The sequence below is a fragment of the Equus asinus genome, chromosome 1, assembly GCF_041296235.1.
Source record: "Equus asinus isolate D_3611 breed Donkey chromosome 1, EquAss-T2T_v2, whole genome shotgun sequence".
Lineage (NCBI taxonomy): Eukaryota > Metazoa > Chordata > Mammalia > Perissodactyla > Equidae > Equus > Equus asinus.
In genome coordinates this window covers 164,363,953-164,383,535 of record NC_091790.1, presented here as the reverse complement: position 1 = coordinate 164,383,535, position 19,583 = coordinate 164,363,953, and the positions used below count along the sequence as shown (strand labels likewise).

The following is a 19,583-nucleotide window of genomic DNA, read 5'->3' as shown; positions in this document are numbered from 1 at the left end:
CATAGCTCTGTGTCTGACAAATATCAACAGCTTCCCAAATCAGTTCATCGAACAACTTTCTTTCTATTATTGTGTTCTGGAGCTGGGTGTGATACTTATTAGTATGTTTCTAAGCTTAATTGTCATTATTTTGTGTGTACGTACCTGACTTTGGCATTATTTGGCTTTTTGAGGCAACACGCAGCAGCCATCCCTTGCTCCATCTGTCTCCACCACCCACCCATCCATTTGTCCAGAGAAACCACTTTCAGATCTTTGAAACCTCAGTGATTCTAACGTGTAAACCAGTAGTCCATGTTTATGTTATGATGACAATATAAATATCACTCACTGCTCAGTCAAGTAGGGTAAATAATTGTTTACTTGGGAACAATTTTTTTCCTGTAGTTAATAATTGCCTAATATTTTGTTTTCCTTAGTTTTCTGTATACCTATTAATTCCAAGTCTGCAACTGAACTGTAGCATGCTTGCTTTATACTTTGCCAAATGTATAAAATCCATCATTTCAATTCTCCTTCTCCCACCTCCAGGACTTCCCTCCTGTAGCCCTCTGCCCTTCTGGTTCAACCCTGGTCCGGGCGTTCTCTAGGCTCGCCGCACTGCTGTGGTCCTGGGACAGTTGCTCACCGCCACCCTGAGAGTTCCCGTTTCTTCTCTTGTGTTGGATTTACCATTGCTTGAGTCCTATATTGCCTTCTTTCTTGGTTATTCTTTCATTTGGAGGATCCCATCCTCAGGTAGTTCCCAGGAAAGAGTACGTGGAGGTAATTAAAAAAAAAGTTTATCTTGCATGTTGGAACATTATTTTACTTTTATACTTGATTGCTGGTTTGGCTGGTTTTGGTAATTTATTTTCCCTCAGACTTTGTTCCCCAGTCTTCTAAGATTCAGTACAGCTTTTCAAAAGTCAGGTGCTATTCTGCTGTCAATTCCTTCTTTATGTGGCTCATTTTTTCCTTCTGGCGGCTTAGGTTCTTCTTTTCCTCTTTAGTGTCTTAAAGGTCATGACGTGGTAGATATTGTTTCATTCTTTTCGTCAGACACTCTGTGGGCTCTATCCATCTGGACTCTTCCCTTCTTCTGTTCTGGGGAAAACTTTTTCCAGTATTCTTTTGATGACTTTCTCTTCTCCATTGTCTCTCTTTCTTGAAGTCCTATTGTTTGAATGTTGGACTCTTGGATTGAAATCTAATTTTCTTAGCTTTTTTCTTCCCTTATTTTTTCTGGTATGTTTTATTGTACCTTCTGCAAGATTTCCAGCTCTCCTAAAGAATTTTGAGCTTGAAATTTTCTTCTGCCTCTTGCCTTGTCTTTGTTAAATCCAGGTCCCCTGTGAATTTGTCTTAGTCTCTGTTTTTCACATTGAAAGCTTCCTCACAGTCTGGTGATCCTTAGCTTGACATTTATATTTAAGAATGAGGTAGCTTGTAAAAGTTGGTTAGAAGGTTGTAAGGTGGTTGGGCCTTACTGACTAGTGTGTTTTATTATTGAATGATCAGATTGTAAGGCGCTTTGCTTGGAGAGAGCCAGGCTCCTTTCATCATGTAGCTCCTTCATTTACCAGCCTCAGCAGCCTCTACATAGGCCAGCAGACAGGAGAAGAGAGAGTGGAGGAGGCACATCTGATTCTTAACCAATTCAGTGTGGAAGTGACACAGATACCAGTGACAATTCCCCACCCCCCTACCTCTGGTATGTGGACATTTGTATATGTGAGGGCCCAAGGGCACTCACCGAGGCAGAGTCCAGTAGTCTCTGTTCCTCTTTCTATTCCCCTGTTGCACTGAGGTAGCTTATTATTATTTCTTTTTTTCGAGGAAAATTAGCCCTGAGCTAACATCTGCCTCCAACCCTCCTCTTTTTGTTGAGGCAGACTGGCCCTGAGCTAACATCTGTGCCCATCTTCCTCTACTTTATATGTGGGATGCCTGCCACAGTATGGCTTGACAAGCAGTGCCTAGGTCCATGCCCAGGATCTGAACTGGCGAACTCTGGGCTGCTGAAGGGGAGGGGGTGAACTTAACTGCTGCGCCACCGGGCAGCCCCCAAGGTAGCTTTTTGACGAAAACTCTAATGAACTTCTCTGCATTTAAGGTCTGCTGCTCAGTATCACTGTGGCCACTCTGATCTGTCCCTGATCTCTTCTTCCTCTTTTGAATATTTCACCTTTCTCTCTCTGTCTCTACTCAGTTTTCCATTGCTTCTCAGCTTTTGTGAAGAAAAGCCTGGCCATTCTTTTGTAGACATAACTAGTCATCAGAAAATGCCTTTTTTTCACTTGAGGAGCGAACCAGTCACAGAGTACAACACATTCATCCTCTGATTTTCTGTTCTTCTCTTTTATCTTCTTTGGTCTTTGGAGGTTTGTAGTGGCTTCTTTGATACCAGGAACAATTTTTTTTAACTACTTTATTTCTAAATATGTTCCAGAAGCCCTGAGGGCCTGGAAGATTAGTCAAGCCTCCCTTTTAATTTTGCTTGATGTCCCCCTTTCTATCCTAAAGTGAATAGTCATAGTTAGTATAACTCATTTTCCTACTCCCTTCTCATGATCCAAAGCAAGTTACCTATGAAGTGACTCAGTGTTCTCTAGGTTCTGTGGCAGAACAGACTAGCTTTTTATGTGAGTTCTTTACTCCTCCCCAATCCCATACCTTTTAAGGAAAACTTGAATTTCTTATCTTTTTAATGCCAATTTTGCTTCCATTGTTTTCTTTCTTTTGTTCTTACTTCATTAAAAAAATCAAGCATTTACTGTTTATGCAAGCTGGATTTTTGGCTAAAAACATGTCTTAAGCAGGCTGCGGATTGTACCAGCTCGAACTTTTCCAGCTCCATGTTTTTTTTTCCTTTGCATGTTGTATTATCTTGGCCTGCCTCCACATCTTTAATCATTTGTTCTAACGGTTGTATATGAATATTTAAAAGAAAAGCATTTTTCTTCAGTATGCATAAATTGATGAAAGTTATTGGTTGAAAATATTGGAGTCCTTTCTCCCAAACCTGCCCCCTTTTATGTCACTGGCTCAGCAAATGGCTTAGCCATACTGTTTGTTGCCCGATTCTGACCCCTTTAAGAGATATCCATGACTTTCCTCTTCAGTTACCTCCGAAATCTAAGTAGTCACAAAATCCTATTGGTTTCCTTCTTCAGGATACCTCTGGTGTCTTTGCACCCCGGCATTCTCTCTCCTTGGGACACCCCAGCCTTCTCTTTCCCCGGGACACCATGGCCTTCTCTCTCACTAAGGCTGCCTCAGCTCTGCCACCAGTCCTGCTCCCCGCCAGGCCACTTTCCACATTGCAGTCAGTGTGATTTAGTTTAAGGAACTGTGACAAGGACAGTATAGCTGGAGCCCAGGTTTTGGGGTAGGAGGGAGAATAGTGAAAGGAGTCTGGAGGTGTACACAGGGGCCAGATTCTGCAAGGCATTTCGGACACATTTAGGTATTTGGATTTGCTCCTGAGAGCTGTGGGATGCCAATGAAGGAGTGAGTGGATGCTGTTAGCCTGATTGGGTTAATTTAGTTTTAAAGGTGGCATTACCTCCAGTGTAGAGAATGTTCTGTGGAGGGAGCACGCCTGGATATAGTGAAGCCACGCAGGAAGGTGTTGCAGTTGTCTTGTGGAAGATGGCTGCCTGAGCCAGTGTAGTGGGAGTGGGATGCGGAGAAGTGGATTGACTTTGAGATCTGTGGGAAGCAGCGATCGTGAGGCTTTGTGATTGACAGGTGTTTTTTGTTCGGTAATTTTAGGGGAGCACACGTTTTCACACTGGTGTAATTTTCTCCAGTGGTTCTCAACAGAGAGTAAAAAGCTCGGCATGCCTGTAGGAAGGAGAACAGCTGTGAATTGTGGGGAATGAGTTGGAGTGTTGGGAGATAACAGCTGTGAGGAGGGCAAGTGCGAGAAGCGAGCTCAAGGGCTGATGAAGCTTCCAGGAGTGCTGTCTGCAAGTGGCCATAGAGGAGGCTACTGGCCTCACCTCCAGGCCTTGAGCCATACAAGAGCACGATGGAGTGACGAGGGGAAGTGTTTTCTTGGAGGAGAGTGAGGTTTCCAGGCAGGAGGAGAAGGAAGCATCTGGGTAGAGGCTGGGGGCGCTGGGGAAGGAAGCTCTTCACCATGGAATGGAGGCTCGGAGGACAGAGTAAAAGGTCTGGAAGGGGAGTCAAGCACTGCGGTGGTTGGGTCACAGCTGGGGCTCCACTGAGCACATGGTGCTGATGAGAGCAGGAGCCCACATCTGGGCTGATAAACAAGGGTAGTAACGATGTGAGGTGTGGTGTGTTTGACCACAAGTTTCAAAAAAACCCCACGAATGCCAGCAGTTTTGATTGGATAGTTTTTATGTTTTCATTTCCTCCTCAAATATCTTTTGACCTTCTGCCATTGGCAAGACTCTGTATTAGGCACTGGCAGCTACAGTGATGAATTGGGAAGTTCACAATCTAGTAAATAAAATATTGTGTCTTGGCCCTGGCAGACAGAGTTAGAGGCATTAATTAGTTGCTTGTAACAGACTGGAAGGACTAAGCTGAGAACTTTTCTCAGGCTTCCTGATTCTCATTCCTCACTTTTACTTTCTGTGTCTTTCCTTAATGCTCCCTAGTACCCACCTTAAGTTTAGGGGAATGTGCTGAGCTCTCAGCCAGGCCTGCTAGGCATTTCTTCATCTAGCTAGCGGGGTGCTGAAGCTTGACATCTCAAACTTGAGCCTGGAATTCTTTTAATTCCATGATTTCCAAATTATTCTCTCATGTTATCCTTCTTAAGCATTTATGTAACAAGAAAACTCGAAGAGTTATTTAATGTTGTTTTCAATTAACTATGATTACTTTTTTTTTTCTCTGAACATTGAACTTTGCATGTTTCAACATTCTTTGGTAAATAGAGGTAAAAACCTTAACGATTAATGAAGCCTATCAAAATGTGATGATTGATTTGAATCCGTCACTTAAGGATGTACGAAAGAAGAAAATTGTAAAATTGTTAAATGTCAGAACTGAAAAGTATTTTTAAGATCTTTTGCATTCTTACCCTCTCATTTTATATCTAAGGAAATAGAGGCTCAAAAGGTGAATGAGGTGTATAAGTGAATGTGGTAGAATTAGCAAACTTAGAATGCTTTAAAATTTGCACAATAGGAACTTTCATATTTTCTAACAGTTGGTGGTAGTATTGCAGAAAAACTTTTTTTTTTTAACCACTAGGAAATGCTGAAATATCAACTGATCAACTGTAATGGAAATCAATTTTAACTGTTCTGATTACTCCATCTTTTCTGTTTAGCAAACATAAGATGACCTATGTGGTAGTCTCTGAGGGTCAAAGGGGAGGGAGCTACATACTAGGGACACTACTTTAGATTATTGCAGATTATGTCATTTCATAGTGATTGTAACTCAGAGCATTCCTTGTAGATAAGCAAATTTCATTCTCCCCTCCTGGCTCTACAAGGCCTGAAAACATTCCAGAAAATCTGCCTCCCTGGTGAGTAGAGCAGAGCTGGCTGTATTGAGCTGATGCTGGACCATAACCTGTCTTATGGTAACTTGGTGCAGAGCGAGTTTTGTCACACTGGTTCCGCCTTTAGGAAAAGGTCGGGCCTCAGAGCCCCTGGCAGTTGAGTGAGGACGGAGACTTCTTGGGTACACCTATTCCTGAGGTTTGGTCAGGAAACTGGATTAATGACTCTTCTCTCCTTGTCCTCTCTTTGCTACCATCCCCATCCCTATCTTTTTACTCTGCCATTAACAAAAACTAAGGTTATAACATTTCAGTTTTGACTTCTCTTTGTTCCAGGAGATTTTTAAGAGTTTATTTTACATTAAATTCCCAAAGTATTGTTTTTGCGTTTTTTTTTTTTTCCATCTTTCTTGTGTTTTAGGTTGTATTGGATTTCAATCAGAGAATGAGGTTTCTTTGCAGCCAGATGCACCAGGGACATAAAAAAATAATATATATTCTCTTTATAGTCAAAATACTATATATAGTCATAAAATTGATCTTGTTGATTATTTCATTCAAATCCTTACTATGTTTCCTTTAGCTTATGTGACCTGCCAAATTCTGAAAATGTTAAAATACTCTACCATGATCAGATTTTATCATGTTCTTTTATTTCTAGAAGTTTTAACTCTAGGTACTTGATTGCTACATTAATCCATAAAATTTTTATCCAAAGAAATACAATTAGAATTGAATAAGTGCAGAGAGACAAACTATCCAACTGAATGAGCAGACTTACCATCATATAAATGACAGTTCTTTCCAAATTATATGTAAATTTAGTGACATTCTGATCAGAAACCCAACAGTTTTTTTTTTTTGAGGGAGGGGCACTGGTTAGAATTACATAAAAAAAAATCTTAAAAATACGAGTAGGGGGCCAGCTTGGTGGTGTAGTGGCTAGGTTCGTGTGCTCCACTTTGGTGGCCTGGGGTTTGTGGGTTCTGATCCTGCGCGCGGACCTAGCACTGCTCATCTGGCCACACTGTGGCGGCGTCTCACATAAAATAAAGGAAGATTGGCACAGATGTTAGCTCAGTGACAATCTTCCTCAAGCAAAAAGTTGAAGATTGGCAATGGATGTTAGCTCAGGGCCAATCTTCCTAACACACAAAAAATCAATAAATAAGAGTGGTTGGGGGTGGAGAACTTTCCTTATCATGTGTTAAAATTGCTATAATGCTATAGTAATAAAAATAATGTGATACAAAAACTATAGAATTAAATCTATTGGCTGGAATAGAACAGATTCTAGTATTGTAAGAAATTAATATGGGATAAAGACTGAATTTCGTTTCACTGGGAAAAGAAATATTTGATAAATAGTATTAGCATAGTTGCCTATTTCAAAGAGAACAAAATTAGGACTTTACACATACATTTCTATGGATGAAAGATTTAAGTGTAAAAAAACAATGATCCTAGAAGAAAGTTTAGAACACTATATCATTTTGAGATGGGGAAGACCTTCACAGACAAGACAGGAAGTGCAGAAGAAATAAAGGAAAATATTGACATTTAACTACATAAAATTTAAAATTTCTTTCTGGCAGAATACACCATAGATTATATCAAAGGCTTTGTCACACATATGACAGTCAAAAAGTTGATATCCCTAACCTTTGTAGGGAAACAGACAATCCAATAGAAAAATGAACAAGAATGTGAACAGGCAATTCACAGAAGAGAAAGCTCATACTGTCAAAAAACACCACTAAGACAATGCTCTGTACAAGTAGGCAGGAAATACAAGTCAAATAACAATGAGAAAAATGTTTCCATCTTTCTGATGGGCAAAATGTAAAAGGGCCTGGGCACACCTGGTGCTGTGTAGAGAAACAGACCCCTTGTATACTGTGGTGGGTGTGGACTGGCATAGCGTTTTCTGGAAAGTTCACATTCTTTGACTTGGCGGTCTCACAGTGAGATCTATCCCATAGAAATAAAAGCACCAGTGTTTACATGTGCAAGAATGTTTATTTTAACATTTTTTTTATTGTAGCAAGAAACTGAAAAATATCTGTATAATATCTGTGTAATAGGGAAAGGGCTGAATAAATTGAAGTACATTTTGTACTATGCAATATTTGGCATCCATTGAAAAGAATGCCTTGGGTTACATGTATTGATTAGGAATAATCTTCATGATAGATTAATTAGAAAAGGAACACATTACAGAGGGATGTTAGTATGATTACATTAATGTATATATTTGTATGGGTATAGAGAAAGATTTGGAAGAATGGACACATAAATGTTATTGTTGATTATCTTAGGTAAATAGGATGGAGGAGGGTGACAAGGAGGAAACCAATTTTTAAAATATGTAGACCTCTGTACTTTTTGTCTTGTTAGAATAAGTTCAAAATATTAAAATTTATTTTTTTATTTATTTAACCCATAATCCACTCTTAATCTTTCTAATGTTTCATCATTCGCAATGAAGCCTGGGCTTTGCCTGTTTGCTGGTCTTTTGAAGCATGTGTGCTGCGCCTCTGAGGAGAGAACCCTGCCTTCTGATCCCTGGCCTCTCCTGCTTTCTAGCTCCTTTATCTGTCCTTCATTTTTGTGATCTATCCCTTCAACCACTTTCTGGCCAATATGCTGTTTCTTTGCCCCTTTATATTTCATTTATGCCAGTCTAGCTTGATAACTCTTGGAGAAAAATCACACAGTCCTACCATTTAATGTCTCTCTGAATTTGTGGTCTTCAACTTCAGTTGGTCCCTTACAGATGTGTCTGCAGCTCTTCTGTTTCCCTTGTTACAAGTGGTATTTCAGATACCTCCTTTTTCTCAAACCTTTAGTTCTGCCACCTCTTCTCTTGAGCAGCAAGTGGCTGTGCCCCCAACTCTGTTGGGAAAACGGAAAGTCCATAAACTACCTGCCACTAAACGTGCAGATTTCACTCTCTTGTGCTAAGGCTAACTGACCTGTGCTGGGGACCCAGCCCTTCCTGTCTCCTCCTGGGTGGAGGTGCTTGTGACACGTATTATCCCCGCTCTTTCCTGTACTTCCTCTTTGTTTCCTCATTCACACGTCCCCAGGAGTAAGTGTAATGGCCTACGTCTGATTCTTTGTTACCTCTCTGTTATACACATACTTGTTGGATGGGTAGAAAGAAGGAAGGATATTTGAGTAAAATAATGAGAAAGCAGCATGAGCTAAAGAGAGTAAGATGATTTCAAGAGTAAAGATAAAAGAAATGATGGAACAAACCCGAAAACAGCCTTACTTTACCCTATCCAGGGGCTTCTGGCCAGACAGGGAGGAGAGTGGGGGATATATTTTACTCTTACTGAGCAAATGAAGGTTTAGTTATTAGGCCTGCCATGCTATACCATTGTGATTCTCAGCTAGAGTTATAAGCCTGACGGTCATATTTTGGTATTTGTGTTCTATTTCACAAGTTTTTTGAAAACAAATGAAAGATAAAACTTTATCTGTACCCTAGTGTTCCCCAAGTGTGTTCTGTAGAAAAGTAGCTTGGGGATAGGGTTTGAGAAATACTGAATTAGTTAAATCTTTGATGTGTTCAGGTGCTTTGTGAATTACCAAGAACAAGAGACAGTGTGGTGTTTTCCAACTTTGTGACCATAAAGCCCTTTTTTTTGTTGTTTTGAGGAAGATTAGCCCTCAGCTAACATCTGCCACGAATCCTCCTCTTTTTTTGCTGAGGAAGACTGGCCCTGAGCTAACATCCGTGCCCATCTTCCTCAACTTTATATGTGGGACGCCTGCCACAGCATGGCTTGATAAGCGGTGCGTAGGTCCACGTCCGGGATCTGAACTGATGAAGCCCAGACCGCCAAAGCAGAGTGTGTGAACTTAACCACTGCGCCACCAGGCCAGGCCCCATAAAGCCCTTTTTTGCACTTCTCCCTCCCCTTTGCTGAATGTATGTCATGTGTCCCAAATAAACAGAAATAATACACAAATAAATATGTGGTACTAAAGAATTAAAAATAGAAGAAGGATCAGGTTGCAAGATGCACAGTAACGTGACTATTACGAAATTTTTATTCCCTGTCCGTTTTTGTGTTTTCTGTACATTTTGAAGATGGAAAATGATTTTTAAAATATGAAACTTGTTTTGACTAATGATATTTTAGAGGAAATAAGCTGTCTCGCAAATAAGCATAGTAGAGTCCTAGTGTGGCTGAAACTTTTTGTAGCACTGGAAGGTTATCATGTTATTTCAAGGTTTTGTTAGGATTGACCTGGATTTCTGTTATTCGAGTTAACGTTTTCTTATCCTCTTTTCCAGCGGTAGCCGATTGGGAGGCCTAGTCACAGTGCTGTGCTTCTTTTTCAACCACGGAGAGGTAGGTAGTCACCAAATGTCTTTAAAATCTTTAGGGGATTTAATTTCCAGAAATCCAAATTTCTTTTTTAGGAGTCAGTCAAATATTTTTAGAAATTTTAGATTTTACTTATAGACATACAGGTTTCTTCTTTAAATTTAATTTCTTTAAATTTAATCTATAGTAGCATTTTTCAAGTGTTTCATCTTATTTTGATTCAAATTTTAAACACTAGCATTTATTTTAACTTTTCATGACCATTATATCTTGTAGGTGATGTATCTTTTAGTGATTTGAAGAAACAGTGGGTCTGTATCAATTCTTTATATAATTTAAAACCGTGAAAGCTTATGTTTTGGTTATAATAGAAATAAGCCAGCCATGGATATAGTGTAACCTCCTTGTGTGGGGATAACTTTTTGTTGTAGGAGCTAGATAGAACATTTCTATTTTAATGTATTTACATTAAACTTTGATATGCTTTTAAGTGTCCTTTGCAGAATATTTTATTATACCTATAAATTTGCACATATCTAAAGGCTTTCTAAAGACAACGGTATTGTAAAAAGCATAGACTCAGAATCCAGGCTACCTGTGTTCAAATACTGGCTCTGCCATTTAGTGGCTTTGTGACCTGGGCAAGTCATTTAGTTTCATTTTCCTTAGTTTCCTCTGTAAATGGGTGTAATGACGTTACCCATCTCATGGGATTATTGGGGAGATTAAATAAATTCATATGTGTGAAGTGCCTAGAATAATGTTTGATACACAGTAACTCCTATGTAATTGTTAGGTTGTATTATTATTAATAACTTAGCTTAAATTAAATTCTAATATAAATTCAAGGTGCCAATGAAATCCTTCCACTAAATTAATCATAGTTGTAAATGAATTTCTAGTAATATATGTCTGTCTCATTTCCTTTTATGGTAAGTTTTGTATGAGGGAAAGAAAAGAAAGATAAGCTTGCTTTGAGTGAAGTAGTAATCATTTTGTGTGTTTAGACACTAAGTGTCTACAGTATTTGAATATGCACATGTTACAATATGCAAAGCTCTAAGAGTAGTCATACTAGAACTCAACTGTAGAGTCAAGGTTCAACTTTCTTTCGTTATTCAGCAGGTTACTAATGGATCTTAGTGTTTAGAATCACAGAAATTTAAAGCTAGAGTGGCCTTATAGATTAGAGCATTTGACAAAAAAATGATTTCAATATGATATCAATTAATTGATGTGGTCTGAATTTTGAGTGGAAAAAACCCCACAATTGTGTGGCTCTTTTTGACGATGGGTGCTGCTCAGTGTTATAGTGTGGACCATACAACATTTAGAAGCACAGATTATGTGAGAATGAGCTAAGAAATAGGAAGTAACTGCTTAACAATGGAAGAAAGCAGCACTGAGTGCCCACAATAAGATGTTGGAGGAAAGGGATTATTGAAAATTTTGAAACCAAGACACAGTTTTTTTTTTGAGGAAGATTAGCCCTGAGCTAACATTCGCCACCAATCCTCCTCTTTTTGCTGAGGAAGACCAGCCCTGAGCTAACATCTGTACCCAACTTTCTCTATTTTATATGTGGGACGCCTACCACAGCATGGCTTGGCAAGTGGTACCATGTCCACACCTGGGATCCAAACCGGTGAACCCAGGGCTGCTGAAGCAGAATGTGCAAACTTAACCGCTGTGCCACCAGGCTGGCCTCTGAGACACAGTTTTAAAGACTACCGTCTGTTAAGCAGGAAGCGCTACTGTGTTAAACCTCAGTGTAAATTAAGGATAATTAATTTCTGAGCTTACATTTTTCTTACAATTTTGATACTCATGTAGCACAAACATTGTTCCTTACAAAGTCTTTTCAGTTTTTAACAATGAAATTCAAGCTATTCAGTTCATTTTTCAGGTTGATAGATTTCCTTTTTGATACTTTTCAGCTACTTGGTGTATTTATGCTTAGACATCACTTTCTGCTTAGGAATAGGTAAACTAAGTGTGATGAGAATTAGCAGTTTAACTGAAATAGTCAAGTTGTTAATGGTACTTATATCAGTAACTGTAGCTATAGAGTTAGAAAAGTGACTGTTTTGAGTAATGACATATTAAAATGGAGAGTATAAACTGCAGTTGTGAGTAAAATAATGGTAACTCAAGTAACTGAAAACCATTTTGTTATAATTTTATATTTATTTTGGTTTTCAGATTGTGAGAGTTTCACACCCTATTTTTTTCTGAATTTTAAAACTGTTGCCCCAAATATATAATTTTTATATGGGGGGAAGCGTCTGCTCTGGGAGTACCTAGTCATGCATTTAGTGAACTTTATTCTAGAGCATCGACAGAATTTTGCTCCCTGGAGTTGCTAGTGGGTTTCTAATTGGTACCCTTCATTCTTAGGTGAGTTATTTTAATCATGTGAGTGAGTGGTTTATGTGCCAAAAAATAGTTGTGAATTGTTAACTTCCTTTTAAGTTCCATTTCCATTATTTAGTTTTCTCTGTGCTTGAGTCTAAGATAGATGTGATATACTTTTTAAAATATTCTCTCAGATGGTTTTACAAGGGAAAATTGTTGCCTTAACAAAAAAACTGCAAAATGTGTAGTATATAAGATTAATCAAATTATTTAAAACAGAAATTTAAAATTCGGAGCTGAAAGGTAAAAATGCAATAAAGGAGCTATTAATTGCTCACAGTAAAGATCAATAATATTGAAGTTATACCTTTCATAATAAAAATTATGCAGATGTTTTCACTTATCAATCTTTTTAAATTAAATGTTGATTCTGTCCTTATTGAGAATTATTGCTAAGATGAAAGCTAACAATTTTGCCTGCCTTTGAAATGTTCCCTTATAAGGTAAGATGGATGCACCATGAGTTGATTCTGAAAGATTTTTAGCATGCTGATTGAAAAGCCTTTAGATGTGTGTATAAAAATGGAGGTACTGAAAGGTTAATTGTTAGGCTCAAGGTTGCTAAGCTGAATCTTTACTTTAATAAATGTTTAGAAATTGTTCTTTCAATGAAAAACATAGCAGAACTATAGATCAGCAATTTGGCTTTAGATTCTAAGTTTCCTGATTCACCAGTCATGTCTCCAGACTTCTCCCAACACATGTGGCTCTTAGATAGGGGCAGGATTTCAAAGACAACACTGTCATTCATCTTTTACCAAGGACAACTACAAACTTCTGTCCTTGCCAATTTGTGGGACTTTTGTTTTTTCTTTTCTTTTCCCTTTCTCTCTCTCTCTCTCCTTTTCTCTTCCTCCCTCCCTCCCTTCCTCTGTTCCCTTTCCAGTGATGGTAAGGTTTTGGCCAAGACATTTATTCTGGGTCTTCAGTTTGTTCGACTCAATTAAAACAACATATACTGAGGGCCTACTGCATGCCAGGTACTTATAGATGCTGGGGATGTGCCAGTGAGTAAAACAAAGACCCTGTCCTTGTGGAGAATCATGTGAAAGTAGAACCATCTTTTGCCTAAGATGAGAAAGTACCGGCCTATCTGGGGAGTAGTGAGGAGGCCATTGTGATGGGAGCAGAGTGGAAGAGATAAGGCCAGACAGTTAATAATGGGAGGTGGGATGTGGAGGGAGCTGATTCTGTAGTCCCTTTTAGTCATTGTAATGTTTATTTGGAGCAGATGGAAAGGCCGTCTTTCCACTGGAGGGTTACACAGAAGAGTGAAATGATTTAAATACTTTTTACATTAGTTTGGAAAATAGTATAAGTGCAAGATGTATTATTTATTTAGGCTATTGAGTGGTGTGCCTATGGATTTGTGAATTTATGTTGAACTTACATTAAAAGTCCAAAACCAGAGAGTGTGCTAATCTTAGCTGGGAATGAATCTGTTGATGTGGATTTGAAAATTAGTCTATAATGAAGCAGAAAACTAGCTTACAATGGCCTTAATGACTTGGCCCCTGCTATATATCACCACTTTCCAGGCTGTTTTCTTTGCCTCAGACCTATTGTCCTTTCTTCTTCCATTTCCTACAAAGGTCCATTCCTTTTCCTTCCTCAGGGCCTTTGCACATGCAGTTTCCTATGCCTTGCATACTTCCTTTCCCTTTTATCTCCTAGCCTGTGCCGAATTAACTCCTAGTCATCCTGAACAACTGGGTATTTCAGTATGGGTTTAAGTGGTGTTCTTCATTTCTTCCTGCAGATCTGGATTTCCATCTGGTATAATTTCTCTTTAGCCTTAAGAACTTTATTTAGCATCATGGTGAAGATCTGCTGCCAACAAATTCTCTTAGCTTTTGCCTGTCTAAAAATGTCCTCATTTTGTGTTTCTTGAAGTGTATTTTTGCTGGATAAGAATTCTAGGTTGATAGCTTTATCTTCCAGCACTTTAAATACATCATTCTTTTGTCTTCTGGCTTCCATTGTCTGATGAGAAGTCAGCTATCATTCTTTATTGTTGTTACAATGAGTGATGTGTCTCTTCTGTGGTTTGAAGACTTTCTTTTATATTTGACTTTTATTGGTTTGATGGTGATGAACTCAGATGTGGTCTTCTTTATATATATCCTACTTAAGCTTCACTGAACATCGTTGTTTCATGGTTGCCTTTTTTTAAATCAGTTTTGGAAAATTTTCAACAAATATCTTCTCTTCAAATGTTTTGTCTTCCATGCTCTCTCTCTCATCTTCTTTGAGAATTCTAATTCCACGTATGTTCAACTTTTCATGTTGTCCCACAGGTTTTTGACACTCTTCCTCTTTTCTTTCTTCGTTTTTTCTTCCTCCTTTGCCTCCATTTGGATATTTTCTCTTGCTGTGTCCCTGAGTTCACTGATACTTTATTTTGTTACATTCGGTCTGCTATTAAGCCCATTCAGTGATTTTTTCATTTTAGATGCATTTTAATTTCAGGATTTCATTTTTTTCCAAGGCTTTCATATTTCTGTGGAAAATTCCCATCTGTTCATCCATTCTATTGATCTTTTTCTACAAAATGTTAAACCTAATTATTATAGTTAAAGTCCTTGTCTGCTAATTCCAATGTCTGCTTTATCTGTGGATTTAATTCAATTGACTAGAATTTGTCTCTGGTTGGGGGTCATATTTTTCTGCTATTTTGCAGGTCTCATAGTTTTCTCTTTTATGCAAGACATTTTATATAAAAGGATAAAGCCTGAACTGGATAATTGTTTTTGCTTGGTTTTTTCCCCAGAGAGGGAACATCTTTTCCTATGTCAGGCATGTAGGCTGAGGGGCTGAGCATTTCCATCCACCATGAGTCCTGCTAAGGTGGGCAGGGCTGCAGTTTTAACTTGCTTTAGTTTACCTCCAGTTTCAAATGAATTAAGGATCTCTCTGCCCTTTGGCTCAATCTCCGACTTTCCAGATGCTCAGCCCAGGGCATTATCTCTTTGGTCTTCTCAGCATTTGAATTGGGAGGGGGTTAGTTTTCAGCTTTTTAGTTTAAGTCTATGTCTGGATTCAACTTCAGCAAGTTCCTGGAAGCTGAGCACTGTGTGAGATTGTGAGAGTCCTCTCTGCTTTCTGTCTCTGCCCTGCTGCTCCTCACTCCACCAAATGTGTGTGTGTGTATCCAGGGTTGGTGGGGGGTAAGTTGTCAGTCAGAAAGATTTGTTTTTGTGTCATGGCTTTTCCAGATTCCAGTTTATGTTGTTAGAAATCTGTTTTTTACTGGTCCCAGCCAAGACTCTGCCTATGGCAGGTCCATACCTAAATTATGCAGTTGTTCCCAGGTGTGAAGGTAGAGCCAACAGATGTTCTATATTTTCTTTTGGTCTACATCTAGTTCCACTGTAAATTTTGTCCTTAAAAGGCAGCACCAAAAAAGTGCACATTTCTGTACTTTTTCCTCCAGCCTTTTTTTTTTTTTTCTGTGAGGAAGATTGGCCCTGAGCAAACATCTGTTGCCATGAGGAAGCTTGGCCCTGAGCTGACATCTGCTGCCAATCTTCCTTTTTTTTCTTAAGGAAGATTGTTGCTGCACTAACATCTGTGCCAGTTTTCCTCTCTTTTTTATGTAGGACACTGCCACTGCACGACTTGATGAATGGCATGGAGGTCTGTGCCTGGGATCCGAACCTGCAAACCCCAGGCTGCCAAAGCGGAGCACACGAGCTTAATCACTACACCCCTGGGCCGGCTCCTTCCTCCAGCTTTTTATTCTGAAAAGTTTAAAACCTACATAGAGTTCTAGATTCACTTCATTCACCAGTTTTACTATTTTTTGCTTTTTGTCTCTCACATACACACACATTTTTCTAATCCATTTAAAGTAAGTTGCAGACATGATGACATCTCTCATATAGTATATATTACCTGAAAGCAGGGACATTCTGTGTAATCACAATACTGCTATCATGATCTCAAGAAATTTATCCCTGGTAGTTATGTAAAATGTCTGAACCAGTCCGTGTTCAAGTTTCACAGTTATTGCAATAAATTCCTTCATGCTTTTGTTTTGGATTCACCATCTGATTAAGGATCGCACATTGCATCTAGTAATTTTATCTGGAAGAATTTATCTAGAACCGTTCCTCTGACTCTTTTCATTTTCTTTTTGTGACATTGACATTTTTGAGGAGACCGGGCTCATTATTTTGTAGAAGGCCCCATAATCTCAATTTGTCTGATTGTGTCCTCATTGATAGATTGAAATTACACCCTCTTGTAAAGAATGCCACATGGATGATCTTGTATCCTTTTCTCTACATTACATCTAGAGGTGTTTGAGCCCAGTTTGCTTCATATTGAATTTACTAACTTTGATCATGTGGTTAAGGTGGTGTCTGTCAGATTTCTCTATTATAAAGACGCTTTTTTTCCTTTTAAATTAATAAGTGATCAGTGGATAATATTTTGAGGCACTGTGAATATCCTGTTCCCCAATAACATTCTACCAAATAGTTGTAGCATCCATTGATGACCCTGGATTAGTTCTATTATTTTGGCCACTGCAAATTGTAATTTCCTAATGCTATCATTTCTTCTATATTTATTTACAAGTGTTCTTCTGTAAAGACAAATCCTCCCCTCCCTCTCATTTTCTGTTACTATATATGCATGTATTCTTTTTTTATTTAGTGTTTTATAATACACTACCATCATAATAATTCTTGATTCCCAAATTGTTACAATTTGGGCCACTAGGAGCCCTTTCTCTCATTTTTATGATATAAAGTTTTCATACACTAAAATTTAAATATCCTAACCATACAGCTCAGTGGAGTTTTATCTATGTGAAGGAAAATGTAGCCATGATCCAGATCAAGACATAGTGTTTTCAGCCCTCCATCAGGCTCTCCTCTGTCCCCACCTGATCTATATCCCTCCCCTTCCTCCAAAACAGGTAACCTCTGTTCCAACCCCTATCACTATAAATTGGTTTTGCCTGTTTTGGGACTTCATATAAATGGAATCATACTTTCTTATGGCTGACTTCTTTCAACATATGTCTGCAATATTTATAAAGTGCTTGTACCAGTGTTCGCTCCCACTAGCAATGTATGAAAATTCCAATTGTTCCACATCCTTGTCACTGCTTGGTTTTGGCTGTCCTCTTTATTTTAGCCATTCTGATGAGCGACAGGGAATCTCATTATGGTTTTAGTTTGCATTTTTCTGATGATTAATGATGTTGAGCATCTTTTATATTGCTTATCTGGTTTAGATATCCTCTTTTGTGCAGTGGCTATTTAAGTATTTGCCCGTTTTAAAAATCGGGGTGGTTTATTTCTTGTATTGGTATATGGAATTCTTTGTCAATTCTGTGGAGTTCTTTGTAGGATATATTGTCTGCAAATATCTTCTCACAGTCTATGGCTTGCCTTTTCACTCTTACTGGAGTTTTTTAATGAACAGAAGTTCTTTCTTTTGATGAAATTCAATTTATCAGTATTTTCTTTTACATTTAGTATTATGTATCTTGGTTAGAAAATCTTTGCCTACTACAGATCACAAAGATTTTCTCTTATGTTTTCTCCTAGAAGCTTGGTTATTGTAGCTGCCACATTTTGGGTCTATGGTCTAGCTCGAATTTTTGTGTATAACTGAAGTAAATTTAACATTCCCACTCTCCACCCCAATTTGAATATCCAGTTAACCTAGTACCATTTGTTGAAAGGACCATTTTTTCCCTACAGAATTGTAGTGGTTCTTTTATCATTAATCAGGTGACTATATTTGTGAGTTTGTTTCTAGACTCTCGATACTGTTCCATTTGTCTGTTTGTTTATCTTTAAGTCAGTATCACATTATCAAATACTGTAGCTTCGTAAGTTTGATGTCTGGTAGTGCAAGTCTCCACCTTTGTTCTTCTCCAGTGTTGCTGTAGCTGTTCCAGGTTCTTTGTATTGCCATATAAATTTTAGAATCAATGTGCCACGACTCCTTCCTCCCTCAGCACATACACAACCTGCTGGGACTTTAGTTGTGATTGCCTTGAATTTTGGAAGAATTGACATCCTAAATATACCAGATATTCCAGTCCATAAACATGGATATATCCTTTCATTTACATTAATCTTTAATTTCTCTCAGCAATATTGTGTCTTGAAAATCTTTTGTTAAGTTAATTCCTAAGCATTTTACAGTTTTTTGGGTACTCTTCTGTGTCCTTTCGATATGTCCCTCTATCCCTTTGAACACTTACATACATGCACAAAAAGGTGTTTCAGGACCACCTAGTACTTTCTTGTCTCCAGATGTGGAATCAGCTCTTTTCCAAGGAAGCTTGGATCCTCTTAGTGGAAAACGGTCTTTAGGGACCACAAGCAGGGTGCTTGTGTGCTCATCGCCATGGACGTCATTACTTTTAGCTCCTTTCGGCAGAGAGCTAGGAAGTATGCTTTTTAAAAGTCATTAATTTGTGCTGATTCGTCCAGTAATTCTAATCCGGTATCATAGGGTTCTTCTCTGCCTTCCCGCCACTCTGTATTTCTACCTCCTTCCTCCCCACAATTTAAATGTATTTTCTTATTTCCTTTATTCTATACTACACACAAAATAGTTTCAGAATTAGTACACTAATGCTATTACCAAAATCAAATGCACTATGTAAGGTTTAAGGTTTCTTTGCAGTTTTTTTTCTCCTAAGAGTATATTCTAGTAAGGGTGTACAGAGTTCAAAAGTAAAATAGTTCAAAAGTTACTTGAATTATTTTTGCTTCTCTGTTATGTTACCATTTTGATAATACAGTTAGAATCATTAGTTTCAGTTTATATTTATACTGCTTTTGTGTTTTGACAAACATTTCATACTATAGACAGAATTCTGATTATGTTGATAACCTTGAGAACTGTAGTTTATAACCACATGGTAAAGGTGATAGATTTGATAGTGATAATATCTTCTCAGATATGTTTTCTATGTTAAATGAGTAAGGAGTGGTCAAGTTGGAGTCATTGCAGTGGTAGATTGAGTCATGAAGATGTAATTCATTGCTTTTCTGGGCCAGTCCTGTGGTGTGGTGGTTAAGTTCGTGTGCTTTGCTTCAGCGGCCTGGGGTTCATGAGTTTGGATCTCGGACGTGGACTTATGTACCACTCATCAAGCCACATTGTGGAGGCATCCCACATACAAAATAGAGGAAGATTGGCACAGATATTAGACCAGCAACAATATTCCTCAAACAGAAAGAGGAAGATTGGCAACAGATGTTAGCTCAGGGCCAATCTTCCTCACAAAAAACAAACAAACAAAAATTCATCACTTTTCCAATAAAGCTGAGTGATTTCACAGAAGTTCTGTGTAAACTTAGGATAGGATATACTGATATCCT

The 19,583-nt window shown here is 38.3% G+C and overlaps 1 protein-coding gene across 2 annotated transcripts in view; it reads left to right on the top strand.

Moving 5' to 3' along the window:
- The window catches only part of DPY19L1 (dpy-19 like C-mannosyltransferase 1), a 104,184-nt gene that overhangs the window by 35,254 nt on the left and 49,347 nt on the right, over positions 1-19,583 (top strand). For both annotated transcript variants that reach the window (XM_070511737.1, XM_014838758.3), the window contains exon 7: positions 9,780-9,837. In XM_070511737.1, coding sequence (XP_070367838.1) covers positions 9,780-9,837 — 58 coding nt within the window. The remainder of the gene's footprint in view (positions 1-9,779; positions 9,838-19,583) is intronic.